General features: G+C 33.4%; 1 protein-coding gene across 18 annotated transcripts in view; it reads right to left on the reverse strand.

Annotated features, from left to right (window-relative positions):
- The window catches only part of LOC117107093 (fibrillin-2-like), a 71,299-nt gene that overhangs the window by 49,882 nt on the left and 5,643 nt on the right, over window positions 1–15,774 (reverse strand). For 14 of the 18 annotated variants that reach the window (XM_033248628.1, XM_033248635.1, XM_033248637.1 and 11 more), the window contains exons 2-18: window positions 14,855–14,968; window positions 14,458–14,586; window positions 11,237–11,356; window positions 10,868–10,981; window positions 10,156–10,281; window positions 9,645–9,758; window positions 8,849–8,983; window positions 8,053–8,175; window positions 6,031–6,150; window positions 3,955–4,071; window positions 3,323–3,439; window positions 2,813–2,926; window positions 2,341–2,451; window positions 1,939–2,055; window positions 1,309–1,419; window positions 934–1,047; window positions 471–581 (exon numbers count right to left, since the gene is read on the reverse strand). In XM_033248628.1, the coding sequence (XP_033104519.1) occupies window positions 471–581; window positions 934–1,047; window positions 1,309–1,419; window positions 1,939–2,055; window positions 2,341–2,451; window positions 2,813–2,926; window positions 3,323–3,439; window positions 3,955–4,071; window positions 6,031–6,150; window positions 8,053–8,175; window positions 8,849–8,983; window positions 9,645–9,758; window positions 10,156–10,281; window positions 10,868–10,981; window positions 11,237–11,356; window positions 14,458–14,586; window positions 14,855–14,968 (2,007 nt within the window). Of the gene's footprint in view, window positions 1–470; window positions 582–933; window positions 1,048–1,308; window positions 1,420–1,938; window positions 2,056–2,340; window positions 2,452–2,812; window positions 2,927–3,322; window positions 3,440–3,954; window positions 4,072–4,577; window positions 4,807–6,030; window positions 6,151–8,052; window positions 8,176–8,848; window positions 8,984–9,644; window positions 9,759–10,155; window positions 10,282–10,867; window positions 10,982–11,236; window positions 11,357–14,457; window positions 14,587–14,854; window positions 14,969–15,774 lie in introns of those variants that run through there. The other 4 variants (XM_033248632.1, XM_033248642.1, XM_033248639.1 and 1 more) reach the window with 4 other exon arrangements.

Here is a 15,774-nt window from a genome sequence, read left to right on the forward strand (position 1 = left end):
AAAAAAAAAAAAAAAAAAAAAAAGAAAAAGAAAAAGAAAAAAAATGAGCCTAGAACGCCTTAAATGTTATTTTCGGGCAACTAGAACACAAAGATGCACCCGGACCAGGGATTTTATCCATGAGCAGTCCCCCAGGATAAACAATAAAGAAAGAAAAGAAAAAAAAAAGAAGACACCGTAGGACAGTGTTGTCTCGATCGGCCCAACTTTCGCCCCCCCCCCCCCCCTCCACCGGACATCTGGATCCGCACCTGATAATGTAAACAAATTTTGTAAAAGATGCTATGCATCTTGTATTTTGCTTCTATAGACAACTATAGACAACTGTGCATGTAACTAAAATGTAATTACTAAGAGTAATGCCTTATAGTCTCTCTGCAGGTACCTCAAAGTTAGCTTTTTGTTGTTCAGCAGGTTTAGAGAAACCTTGATAATAATATTAATAGAAGTATATGTTAACAAGGTCACACCTGTATCGCAATTGACACCAATCCAACCTATACTGCACTGGCATCGATAACCTGGGTTGGTCAGAATACACGGTGCTCCATTGTGGCAAGGGTTTGAGTCACAAGCTGCTTCTAAACATGTGCATGAATTGTAAGATTGTAAAAATATTTTAAACTTGTTGTCACGTAAATCCTGTAGGCCAACAATACAGCATAATAAATGTAAGAAAACAAGGTTAAAACCTAGTACATTAAATATACACTGAAAAAAATTGTTATCATTATAAACGTAAAGCAGACATAATAATTTATATTGTTGCTGAAAGATTAAAATTCAAATGTTTAAGCAAACCGCTGCCCACACAAAAATGGCGATAGAAATTATCAAAGATGCAGGGAAAGGAATACAAGCAAGAGAGATAGCAAGCAAGATGCCAGATTAATGGAGAAGTATTAGCAAGCTGTCGGCACATGCTAGGCCTACCTATATTACAATTGGTACCAGTCCATCCAGCCGGGCATACACAAACATACAACTGAAATCCATTGAGATTGCAGGTTCCGCTGTTCTCACAAGGATTGGGAATACACGGATTATCTGACAGGGAAAATAATGACTTATACTGAAAAATTGCACAAGGTTTTTGGTAAAACCTAACTAGGATCTATGATCTTTCAAAAGAAACCTAGATCAGATGGGCAAAGTCAGGTCATAACTAGATAAAAAATATTTATTGGCAATTCGTTGACACACTAAACCTGTTAATTTTTGTACAGGCCTATTTACTGGAGACGTTATATGGATACATTATATAAAAAATTATCAGAAAAGTATACACATAATGTTATTCATTCGTACCATACTCGCAATTAGTACCAACATAATCCTGACCGCAGTCGCATACATAGCTATTCGTTGATAAAGAACATATCCCGTTGTTCTGGCATGGCAAATTGAAACACAAGTCAACTGAAAATGAAATGCATGATTGAATGATGCTTAGGTAAATTTTTTTGGCAGACGTCTCCTGCTAACTATTACTATACATAATTATTATTCATAGATAATTAAGTTAGGCAGAATGATACGATAATTAATTGTTTCTATCATTATTAAATATTACTTAAAATCTTAGTGTATTCCGGTATCTTCAGAGTTGACAACTTTTTCATTTCCCGTGTACATTAATAGATGTACTGCAAAAGATTATTTTCAATTTTGTACAGTATTGGATTAAAGTTTAATAGCCTTGACTATCATTTTTAGTACGAAGTTGTATCTTTACTTTTGAATAATATTCATATATAACACAGGCCTATGATGTGTTTGATATTATAATTTCATAGGCCCCTATGATATACTACACAATAGGCCTATTATTCATAGGCCTAATGTTAAGTTAAATTACAAAGACCGTGTAATTATCTGAAACAGAAAAAAAACATTGGCAGTTCAATAATTCACCATAACAAGTGCTGCATACTTTACCTGCATCACAATTTTGACCAATAAACCCATTGGCGCAAATGCACGTATAGCTGCCTGAGCCACCAGGTGCGCATACTGCGCCATTTAAACATGGGTCATTCAACACACATGGATTACCTGTAGGTATAAGTAACACACATCTTTATTCTAGTCTACATAAGCACAGATGACAACATCTATCAATGCCACAACGGTGCATAGTACACGTACGCTTACAAAGCTTGTCTAAAAATCAATGAATAGCCTACTACACATGGCAGTGTTTGCAATGAAAATTAACAAGGCTTGCACGAAAATGTAACAAAAGATGAAAAAGAATGATGAAAAGTCTATCTTGAACATGTAATATAATGTGATAAACCATAATATCGGATAATAAATTAAAATAAAACTTAAGCATACTAATTTCACAACGATCGCCGGAATAACCAGCCAGACAGTCACAACTAAAACTAAAACCAGATCCAACACAAGTTCCACCGTTCTGACAAGGGTTTCCAGTACAACCATTAACTGAGAGGAAAACAAAAATATACTGTAAAGCACTGTCCAGGCTATCAAATTTTCTTTGACAAAAAACTGTTGTGTGGCCTATATATAGTCATTATGTGCCCATATATGGTCACGATGTGATATCACCATGACCATAAGGCATGTCACAAACTTAATAATCTGGACAGGTTCAAGGCATGAAAAGTATTCTTAATAACACAACGATACGACATTTGGCCTATATTACTGTATATCATAATTACTCTACATAATTAATTATTTCCTATATTTTCAGCAACAATGATAACGCCGCAACACATTGGTGCATTGTGTTATGTGATGTGTTTCTGTGGTGTTAACTGATACTGAAAAATTTTCCTACCGGTATTACACGTAGTGCCAACCCAGCCAACTGTACATGTACACACGAAGCCTGAAGAATCTGCAGAGCACGCACCACCATTTTGGCATGGATTACTGGGCAAGCATGGATCAACTTTAAATTTTTAAAAAATGTATAAATTTATTTTTGTATTTATTTATTTAATAATAATTTAACTGTACACACGCATTCTTCACTAACGTTTCAGAATATTAAGATCTTAATTAGGCCTGATCGTACTACTATTTAAAAAAAAAAATAACACATATTTGTAACTCTGGAACCCTCTTTTATTAAGTTGAGGGCGTATCACGTTGATCCTTGTAGAGACACTCTATCTCTATTATTCGCAGTGCGCCGAGAAAAAGAGTGTAAAGCTAGGCCTACAATGTTACTAAAAGGTGAGACTTTTTTTTAAAAATCAAGTTAGGAATTGGTAGACTCGTTGATTAAAAATGTTAGCCATGAAACAAGCTTGGTTTTCAGTACCTCGTACTATTTAGTATTTACCTTGATCACACGTATCGCCGAGATATCCGGTAGGACAATCACAAGTGTAAATGGAACCATCAACACCATCTGCACATAATCCACCATTTGAACATGGACTGGACCGACCACAGGTACCTGTGTACGGTTCAGACAACGTCTTACTAGTAGTGAGATTTACTCAAAATATGTTCATAGGCTCTAATTGTATTAGTTTTAAAACTTATACCAACCAGTTGTTTCAAATATAGGCCTACAGTACTATCTGAAATGTGTATAGATTGGAACAAAATCCGCTAATTTGAAACGTTTAGTTTTAAAAAGTAGGTATCAACAGGGAGTTGTTATAGTGACACTATAACAACTACCTGGTATCATTTATTAGTTTTAAATTATTCCCTTTTTTTTCCAACTTCCACCCCCCCCCCCAGTTTTTAAACATTCATAGGCCTACTAGATTGTTTTTACCTTTATCTTTCATACTACAAATGTGTTTATATTCTTTTTAGAAATATCAACTTATAATTATTTATCATGTAAGGTGGAACCGTCAAAGCATTCAGCAGTACAGTTGCTGATGTTAATTTGAATTGATTTGTATCGGATGCGCGATTAAGATGCACTCAGTACGTAACAATGTTAATCTAACTCACCAGTTGTGCATACTTGTCCAGTCCACGAATCTGCGCACGTGCATGTATAGAATGTGTTCAAATCGTTGCAAGCCCCTCCGTTCTGACAAGGGGAGCTATCACAAGGGGACCCATCACCTAAATAAATAAGTTAAATGTATGATTTTTGTTTTAATTGATTGTGTCAAAAATTCGTAGTATAATAATAATAATAATAATAATAATAATAATAATAATAATAATAATAATAATTGATAGTATTAATAATAATTGATATTATAAGTCAATCGTTGGCTTGATTTTTTTTAGGTTCCGGTGCAAAAAAAAAATTCCTTATTTTTTCGTCACTGCGGAGACATCGCGTATCGCGATGAAAATTCAATTACTTTCGTAAAACAAGCTTAATGAGGATCCGAAGAAAGTTAAGTTACTTCAAATTGAATATTAAATATGAACAAATAAAGAATTCATTGAATCAATGAACCCTCATAAACAAAACAAACTGAACGTTTAATAAGAATATTCTAGACCTATTTTAAAGACTCCAGGAACAGATTTGGATGTAGGCCTACGTCCAGACAAGAGGCCGCCTCCTATCTACTAAGCCGTAGCCTGGCCTTATGAAATCATCGCACGATTTTTACCTGTCTGCATGCACCGACCAAAAACGACAGTGACCGTATTCTCTCTCAAATGCTGAAATGTTTATTTCTTTCACGAATGTCTATCAAAATAGCATTACAAACAAGTTCTTTCTAACACAATTACAATAGTCTTCATCGTATTCGTACTGTTATTTACTGCTGATGTGTAGTAGTAGTAGTAGTTCGTCCTTCGTAATCGAAGATGACCAAGATCACAATAGGTGCAGGTAAGTTTCCGCGGTTTATGACTTATGAGGCCGATGTTTGCTTTAAATTATCTGCCACACACTGGGCATTGGTGATCAGTTGTATTACACAGTGTTGTGTGTAGCAAAGTGTATAAAACTGCAAGAGGTCCGACTGTCGTTATTTTGTATACAGGCAATGGAACGTTAACAAGTACTCCCACGAAGGGGCGTGTCCTTCATAAGAACGTAAAAGGCGTTCGTATCGAACGCGTGCTGCGTTTCAAATTTCAGCCTACATTCTATTGACGCGCAGCACGCGTTCAATATGAACGCCCTTTACGTTCTTTGAAAGGCCACGCCCCTTTTGGGTAGTACTTTTTGAAATAGGATTGCGTTCCAAAGAATCCCCGGCAGTCGGACCTCTTGCAGTTTTATACTCTTTGTGTGTAGTTAACGCGTAGACCTACGTACTTAGGATCAGCATTGCATACGCACAGCTAAATGTAAATCACTATAGCAACCGATGACTGATACACTATTTGGTTATCAAAAACTAAAATTAAAAGACGGTAATTGACTTATAAAGCAATTAGTAGAGTTCCGCATAGTACACTAAAGGAAAATTATTACACTTAGGTTACATTTAATGCATTCAAAAATTTCCTCCGGGCCTTGCAGGCCCTTCAGGATTTTTTAAAGCATTAAATCTAACCTTCGTATAATAATTTTCCTATAGTGTACTATGCGGAACTCTACTAATTGCTTAGTAATAATAATATTGTAATGATAGGCATAATACTAATATAAATAATAATAATAATAATAATTTAAAACAAATAATAATAATATTAATAACAATAATAATAAAAATAAAGATAATAATTTTTTGGACTCCCAACCTTGAGGTCGGGGGTTCAAAACTCCCACTGCGTGTCCTTGGGCAAGGCACTTTATCTACGATTGTCTCTCTCCACCCAGGAGTACAAGTGGGTACCTGGTACGTCCAAACACAGCCTGCGCTGAATACAGCTGCAACATTATGGAATTTCCCCATGGGGCTTGAGTGTGTGTTCCATATGTGCTTGATCCAGTGATCCGGGGGTAATAATGTAAGCGCATAGAGGTCCCTACAATATGCGCTATATAAGTCGACAATTATTATTATTATTATTATTAATAAAAGATATAAGAATAAGTATAAATATGATGGCATGGTTGATTTGATTTGATGATGGCTACTGAACCGCTTTTTAATCCTACTGTACCTATTTCACACTGTGTACCAGACCAACCAGGTAAACATGTACAGAAATAACCGTTGTTGATGTCGTTACACGTTCCGCCATTTTGACATGGATCATTTGCACAAGCATCCAATATAAAAACTTTGATAAAAAAATGAAAACAAGAAATAATTAGTTATGTTATTTCGTTACATACGAATTCCAAATGCAATTGCAAGATAGACATAAATATATAAAAACCAAATTATCAGCAAGTCGGAAGGCACAGCATAGATATGCAGACGAAATGTATTAATTTGCATACCCTTTAAGTATAAACGAGAAAATAAACAGTAACATCAGCAACAGTAAAAGCAGCAAGTTGAAGATCCGTCCACATTTCAAATTTGCACATTTAATATGTTCATTAAACAGCCTTCGTATGCAATGAGAAATTGAGTAATGGTGATGATTATGTTGATGATCGTAAATGGTGATCATGATCAGGATAATCTTTTGATAATGATGAAATATGATGAATGATAATGGTCATCATCATGATGGAGATGACGACCATTAACATGACGCTGAATGAGGATCAGGATCATGATCATAATCATATTGATAATTATCTTCTCCATCATCATCCTCATCATCTTCATCATGTTGATGAGGAGAATAATACAAAATAATAATAAAAATTCCCAATAAAAGAAAAGAATCGAATAAATATTAAAATTGAGCGTAGTACTTTATATAGAGTAAACATTGATACATTTACATTTTCAAGTTTGCCCTTTTAATATAAACGTTATAGAATAAAGTATGCATTGTTTAAATCGAAATATCTATATGGAGCATAATATGTTGTGATGATAAGTGGTGATGATACTGTGGATAATGATGAGGATAAATGATATAATTTTTTTACTGACAAAAAATCAAAACACGGCGGTTAATGCGTTCGGGTCCTGAATTCAATTTTGGTTAATGATATCAATGTTTTCTGAAACATAAACCAACTTCACTACTCCACAAACCATTATGAAATAGACGTGGAGAGCGCCGAGGGTCCCAAATAATAACTGGATTGATCACCACCGTTAATCCAAATCCATGTAGGTGTATATAGGCTTACATTGAATGCACGGAAATTTTAGTTAACGCACTCATCAGTAGTCGTCTAGATTATTGTAACAGTCTCTTATATGGTCTACTTGACAACCTAAAATTACTAAACTACAACGTGTGCTGAACTCAATTTTGTCACATTACGCCATTATTATTTGAGTGACACTGGTTTCAGTACGGTATAGAATAAATTTCAAAATGTTGTTGCTTACATATATAAGTGTTAATGGCTTTGCTCCATCTTATTTAAGTAAACTTATCGCTAAGTAGCAATGATAATACAATCTTAAGTTATTCAGTTTGTCGCACTAAAGTCACATTAGGTGCATTTCAATATGCACCACCTAAGCTGTGGAATGATCTGCCACCTTTTATTAGGAAGCCAATAGCCTAGAAATTTTTAAAACACTGTTGAAAACAAATTTTTCTACAATTGCTTTTAACAAATAATTTACTATTTTTACTTCCTGTACTTGTCAATTTTAATGGTTTTACTGTTTTATTGAGTTGTAAATTTTTATCCGTTTTAATTGACTTTTTAATATTGTGTAATACGTCTTTTGATCATATTTTTATGGAATTTTAATGGTTTTACTCTAGTATTAAATTGTCAATTTTAATCTATTTTATTGACTTTATAATTCTGTAATGTGTAATTTGAACATGTTTTTTTTTTATTGAATTTGCGTAATATAAATGAATAAATTATTATTATTATTATTATTATTATTATTATTATTATTATTATTATTACATTTATAAGCTTCCTGATTTTACATGACGTGGTTACAAAAAATAATACATGAGACTTTGATAGACAGAAAGGAAAAATGCCATCATGCTCCATCCACCCTAAACAGAAATAGAACAAAATTTAATTCTGAGGTATAGATGAGAGCGAACAAGGAAAAATAATGATTTATAAATTGTTACTTGGCGTTTCACACGTAGATCCCTCGAAGTCTGGTAAACACTGACAAACGTAACCAGTGCTGCTGCTACTACTACTCACACATGTCCCACCGTTTGAACATGGGTTAGCTAAGCAAGCCAGGGCTACAATAGGGAAGCAAATCTATTAATAACAAATACGTCGGGGGAAAAAACATAAAATCAACACTACATTAATTCAAAAACCAGGAGTTAATTCCACATTCAGTGATAATCAAAAATATTTACTGGTCTTTGGATTTAGGTTGTCTTAGGCCTAACAGATGGAATAAGCACATACAGTATTCTTAACATTTCTCTTGTGAGTTTTATAGCATAAAAACGGCCTAGTTCTTGTTAGCATTCTTCGCACTTGTTTTGATACTAAAGTGTGAAAGATCTCACCATTTATGATACTTGATACTGATATCTTAAAATAGCCTATGGCATATGACTAACCTAATGGTCTTGCCATTTTGGTGGTCTTATTAAATAGTTCTCCAACTAAACAGCAAATTAGCTAAGTCCATTGACAGTTAATAACTTTCAACTGACCAAGAAATAGCCACCTTTTTAGGCATGAGGATAAATTCATACAGACAAGGTTCAATTTTAAAAGATTACCGAAACATGAGTTAACAGTAGGCCTAAGTTTAAATAAAACGACTAGACCAATACATTTAAATATTTTAAAAATAGTATAATAAAGGCAAATTAGAGTGCAAAATCTAGTTTAAATAGAAACGATGAAACAGGTTTGTTTCTGGGTAGCAAAATATCTACAGGGCGGTGTTTATACCTGTTTCACAGTTATCACCGAAGAAACCAGTTGGACACAGGCAGAAATATCCACTAATTAACAACACACAGTTACCGCCGTTTAAACATGGATTGTTATCCATACATATATTTGTAGAGTCTGTTGTTCCACCCACTGAAATCAAGAATATATTCTTCGTATTATTCGTACCATGTTTTCATAGTGTTTACTATTTTCTTTGCTTTTCACATGCGTAACTTTCACAGATGTATTTACATTCGTTAGGGTAAAATGGTAACAATATCTACAGTAATTGGTTGACGGTTTAAAATTCTTATTGAATGAATATATTTATTTAAAACATATTTAGGCAGGATAACATATACAGGCGAGATCTTACCGCTGTTTTACAATATGGTCCTGCAAACACATATTACAATAACAACAACAAGAGTAACCATCACAGTACAACAAAATAAACAACAGTTAAAACTTTGGTGGAAAACTATCCCCCGCCGGACACCAACCCGGTACTTCTGAGTCAAGGTTTCGGGGCCAGGAATTACAGCTCAAGGTTATGCTTAACTACAACTTAACTACAATATGGTAAAAACTATCCCCCGGCGAACACCAACCCAATGAATGAATATATATTGGTTGCTAATTTGAATAGGCCTACTTATTAATCTAATCATTTGAGACGATCTGTTTCGTTTTTATAAGGTTAACATAAAATAACTCTTACGATGGGGCTAGGTAATCCTATATCTTGATTATAAAAAATTGAACTAGAATAAAGTTGTCGAATGCTTACAAAAGAGGGAAGTAAACCTACAATTTTGACAGTTATCGCCAGAAAATCCAGTAAGACAGTTACAAACTGGACTCCCGTCTAAACTTTCACAATCTCCGCCATTTTGGCACGGATTCGGAGAACAAGAATCAAATGCTAAAGTAGAAATTCAAGAAAATTAGTTTAATAAAAATCATAATGCAGATCGTACAGATCAACGGAATAGTGGTAGAAGGATAACAAATTAATATAAACCTCAAAGAAATAAAGAACCAAGTACTGTAATTAAAAACCAACATGCAGCCAAACACCAACAGATATACCAGCGATAAGCCGAATCACTGAAAACACCTGATTTTCAGTGTACTGAAAAATAGGCCTACACTGAAAGGTATTATTCCTGTCTCTTATACACATCTAGATATATATCTGGTAATGTAATAATAAGGCTGATATAATATTAACTATATATAATACCGTATTAAAAATACAAGAGTTTACAAGAATAAAAATAATGTCTAAAAATACAAAAATAACAGTTGTCTAATATCACCCTGGTCGTTTGTATCACATGTGTCTCCTGAATAACCGGTCACACAAAAGCACACGAAAGACTGTGTTAATGCGAACGTGACACAAGTTCCTCCATTTAAACACGGATCCGCTAAACATGGGTCATCTGAGGGTGGTGTGCAAGTAGAGGGGTGACAAAATAACACAGTTTGTTTACGACAAAACATTTCGATTTGTTCATAAAAGTATTTAGTCCTATGGCTGTTTATTTCTCTATCTTGCCAAACCTAATTACCTAATATGTTTATTACCAATAAACATTTCTACCCGGTTAATGAATTCAATATTTCTGTAAACAAGATGATAACCAGGCCTAAAGTTGAAAACTAATTATATTATTGTACAATAATGAATATTTCTTTTAAAAAATATAAACTGAATCTGCATCAAAACATGTTACCGTACTGTTTCACAAAGCAGTTCAGCAATACTACTCCAGACTTTCATGATATTAGCAATTATACAACACTCATATATTTTGTTTTATTTTTTCTAATGCTGAAATAATGACACAACCCTGTTCACACGATGGAAAAATTATATTAGTAAGAATAGGCCCATGAGTTAATAATATTATTGTAATTAGATAAAACTATGCCAGAATATAACATTGACATTTTATACGAATTATATCGAACGCACACGATAAAGATCTGGGGTTCAATCGTGCTTCGCTTCATAAAATACAGTACCTGCTTCACAGTTTGTACCAATATAATTTTCAGTACATATGCATAAGTAGTTGTTAGCAAATGTGCTACACTGTCCCCCATTCTGGCACGGACTGCTGCCGCAAGGGCCATCCTCTGAAAAAAAGTGAAAAGAAACATAAGTGAATACTTATGGAAAATGACATTATTAATAATAACAATTCGTCAAGAATCCTAAAATTATCATATTTTAAAAATACATTATTTGCAGGTTACATTCAAGTAACAATTCATAAACAAATTGATCATCATTTACATTGTTAGGTTAGCAACAATGTTATACGTGGTAGGCTACAATATTAAAACACAGATTAATTGATAATACACGTAAAATAAAGTGGCAGGACTTACCTAGCTGACACTCGCTACCCGTGAAGCCAGTAAGACAGGAACACGTGTACCCACTTACGCCTGACTGTAGCAAACATGTACCACCGTTCTCGCATGGATTATTACTGCACGCTGTTGTAACTGCAAATTTAGGAATCGAGTGGAATGAGGTGAAATAGTTATTGCATATTATACAAGTAATCAAGAGAGTGGAAAATCCAGAAAGCATAACATGTTACCACTCATCTACTAGTAGGCCAACTACCCACAGGCCCTCCCTGGGAATGTTTCCCACCCAAACATTAGGAAACATTTGCAGCAATGAAATATACAATATACACACCGATCAGTATTAGTTTATGAGTGAGATTAAGACATCATTTTAAATTTTATCGACATTAGCAAAAAAAAAAAAAATGAACTAATGTAATTCTAAATTTAAATAAAATAGTAGATTGAAATTGAGAATTCTTCGGATGAGACCAAATTTTAAATGTTTTTTGACTGCAAATTCATCGTTGTGTGAGTTACTCGCAGTTTTCCTGATTTGTGCGGTTTCAGACGCAAGAGTTATAACTGCGAAATAAGATTCCTACACAGTATTTTTTTAAACTACCTTCAACAATCAAGACTTAGCTTCCATCATTTTTGTCCTAATAAATTATATGGTTACATTATTCTTTTTCACATTAAAAACAATTATAATAACTGCAGTATTTATCCCTAAATTAATGATTATAGTAATTATATAATACTTATAAATGATACATATATCACCGTTGTTCAAAACAAAAACATTATGCGCAATTATCCATCATTATGTTTCAGTTTGCACCAATTGGGCAGGCCACCAACCCGAGCATAGCTTGAACAAGGCAGAAATCTGACCGAACCCGTCAACAAGTACTAAATGTAAGATTTGTCTAATTCAAAGAATGCTCAAGTTTAATCAGTATTGACAACAATAACTACAAGAATTAAAAACAAAAATATGTTAAGACATGCAATAGTAGCAAAGCATTTTAAATATGTAAGAACTTAAGCTTAAACCTATAAACATTTTTAAACTTACCATATCACCCAATTATTTTTGGCAATGTGATGGCTACCCCTTGTTTATACTAGTTTTCCCCTTTTCTTGCTGTGCATACCATCACATAGAAATGCAATTTAGTTAAAAAGCATAATAGTTTGCTTATGACTTGAATGAAACAAAAAACATGCATTTTGCTTATAATTATTTTTAAAATACCTGAGTATAAACCGATAGTTCTATCAATTACCATGTCTCAATATTGTTAAATATTTGTATAAATAATAAAATACATAATACAACTATTTGTAAGTTTTTTTTTATGAATGTTAGGTCCACAATATTATTATTCATTTGTATATTAGCTTTACGTTGTTTAGTTTTATCATATGAATTATATAAACCAAGTTCTATCCATTGTCATGTCTCAATATGTATTTTTAAATCTATATGTATATATATATATATATTATATATATATAATAATAATAATAATAATAATAGTATTATTATGTATTTTTTTTTTATTAGATTTACAATATATTATATTTCATATCAATTACATAGGTCTTATTAATTGTAAGTACTGGGCCCTTTGGAACAGAAATTGCTTACTGATAGCGAATCCTCTTGGTTAAAATAATATGATAAATATATATAATAAAACCAATACCTAGGGGGATTTCGCAAAATTACGAAAACGATAACGAATACGAAATTGTCATAATCCTTATTCGTGCCTAAAACATTCTTGACAATATGCTGAACGAGCTGAATATGATCCTTGATTCATGCAAAAGGCATAAATCGCCTACGTTGTGACATAACTGCAGGGGAATGGTTGTCTAAACAATGTTGATGACCCGTACTCATCGTTTTCGTGAGCTTGTGAAAGTTCCCTAATGTTTTTGAGTTCGAACCCATTATTAACTTTACTGTACTTCCATCAGGTTTTTTGTAACGCTGAACATCGTTTAATAATTTCAACATGGTTTATACGAGTCTATGATATGTATTATGCGATATTGTTATTGTTCTTATGTTAAATTGCCCAATATACCATACTGTACGTGAAGCACCATTAAAATGACAATCAGCCTTTGGTTAAGTATTATTGATTTTATCAAGAGTGTGATGATGACATAATTAATGTCGAAATATTGAATCCCGACACGATGGCGTGCATTTCGATACTTGGAGTATGTATTATACTATCTTATCTGAGATTAATCAGTGGACGTTTCGGTTTTTAATAGATACGTTCAATATCATGTTGCTGTGTACAACACAGTTAAATCAAATGAATGAAATGGAAATATAAAAGCAAGTTGGCTGTGACAGTGCTTTAAAGCCAGGCTCCGGAGGAAAACATGTTTCGATATTGTATGTTGTACAAATTATTATTGTTTTTTTTAAAGGTAAAAAAACTCGGTAACATTAGTAAATGAGATACAGATTTTTTAATATTTAAAAACTGGAGAAATAGTCGAAAGGGGTGGTTACGCCTCTTTCTTAGTCATTTAAAAAAAAATATATATATATTCAAAACTCTGTATCTCATCGTCAAACACCCTTTTTTTGTCTTGGAAAAAATCAGTTCAACCACATATCAAACATTTTTTCCTCTCCGGAGCCTGGCTTTAAATGAATTGAAAATATAGGCCTACATGATACAGATTTCATTATTTTAAAATCTAACTAACTAAAAGCAAATAATAATATTAATAATTCGTAGTAAATATTAAAAATTCCTAACACCAGAAAATAAACAAACATTGCATTAAGAAAGGTAAACCCACGATTGATACCAAAATAGTAATAGTGTTGATGTAAAATAAGTACATGTGTTGTTTACTCAACCGAATGCCGACGAATGGAACGTGACTTAAGAAACTTGATGGGCATGCATTTAATAACATGGCAATTTGTAACAAAATATAAATGAGAATGAAAAACGAAGATAATAAACAGTTAAAAGAACAAGTACTATGGCCTATTTGTGGTCTGGTGTGCAATATTTAAATAATGCATCAAACATTCGTTCGTGGCTTTCAAGATCAATTATAGTTAAAAGTGTATTGCATGTTTTCTCAGTAAAAAAAATGTCGTAAGGCATAATGTCAAAGCAATTAAAAGAAAAAGAGATGGCTCCAAGAACACCTTTTGCATGCTGAGATTTAACTAGCATAGGCAAGCAGAGAGGTGTTACCTATCTCACAATCATCACCAGAATATCCATTGGGACAATTGCATGCACTCCCGACGTCATCTGGATTGCAAACCCCTCCGTTCTGACAAGGAGGTTCTCTCCCAAGACACATATCAAAGCTACCAATTACTGTAAGTCACAGTGAACATAATAGAAAAACAATTGTTTCATTAAATCAAGGAGGTATAAAAATATTTTTTTTATACCTCCTTGATTAAATTAGGCATATATATAAAGTATATCAAGGAGGTTCTCTCCCAAGACACATATCAAAGCTACCAATTACTGTAAGTCAAAGTGAATATAATAGAAAAACAATTGTTTCATTAAATTAATTATCTGAAAAGGCAGTATTTGCAACTTAATAACTTTACAAATGATGCTTAGGCTTACGTACTTGTTTCGCAATTTGTTCCTTGATATCCGTCTGCACACGTGCAAATATAAAATGCTCCCCCGGGGACATCCACGCACTGGCCTCCGTTTTGGCATGGCTGGCTCTCACAGGGCACTGGAATGATAATCATAAAAATGTAGGCTTGTTACATCTTACCTATAAAAATGTTCCTTTTAAAATTTGAAGTGAATTTTTATCTGTTCAAGTATGTTTTGGAAACTTTGCTTTGTTTTAAACGCACCTTCCAGTGAGAAGTGTGCCACTGACGAAAAGTATAGTTCCTAATTATTATTATTAAGTATATGGAATTGAACAGGACACAATTATGTGCAATAAGTATTCATTTCAGACATCTGGAGCGGATGCCGGGGAGGGGGGATGTGCATTGTATTGTATTAAGAAAAATAATTGTTGTATTGTATTGCTGATATCAATTATGGGTAAGGTTTTTTAAGGTATGAGATTGAAATTTTATTACATAATCTAGTACTAGGTCTTTTCAATTGGTGCTTTTTTGCTACTTGTTCTCTTATTAGGCCTAAACCTTTAGTAATATAATGCATGTGAACCAAGTGGTTGATCCAGACACTACACCTCTCACAAATCCTCCTCGGACGGAGGGTCCCCACCTCAGCCCCACCATTGTTTGGGCTGAGGTAAGAAAATTTATAATTAAGGCACCTCTAGATGGACGGATATTACACTCTCGGACTTAAATTTGAACATAATTTTCTTTTTGTCCATTAAAACATTTAGTTGGGTTATTATTATTATTATTGTATACTTATATAGCGCATATCAAACTTCTCTATGCGCTGAACATTATTACCCCGGATCACTGGATCAAGCACATATGGAACACACACTCAGGCCCCATAGGGGAATTCCATAATGTTGCAGCTGTATTCAGCGCAGGCTGT

Source organism: Anneissia japonica, unplaced genomic scaffold (genome assembly GCF_011630105.1).
Source record: "Anneissia japonica isolate Jap-2015-1 unplaced genomic scaffold, ASM1163010v1 scaffold1726_len428862_cov177, whole genome shotgun sequence".
Taxonomy (NCBI): domain Eukaryota; kingdom Metazoa; phylum Echinodermata; class Crinoidea; order Comatulida; family Comatulidae; genus Anneissia; species Anneissia japonica.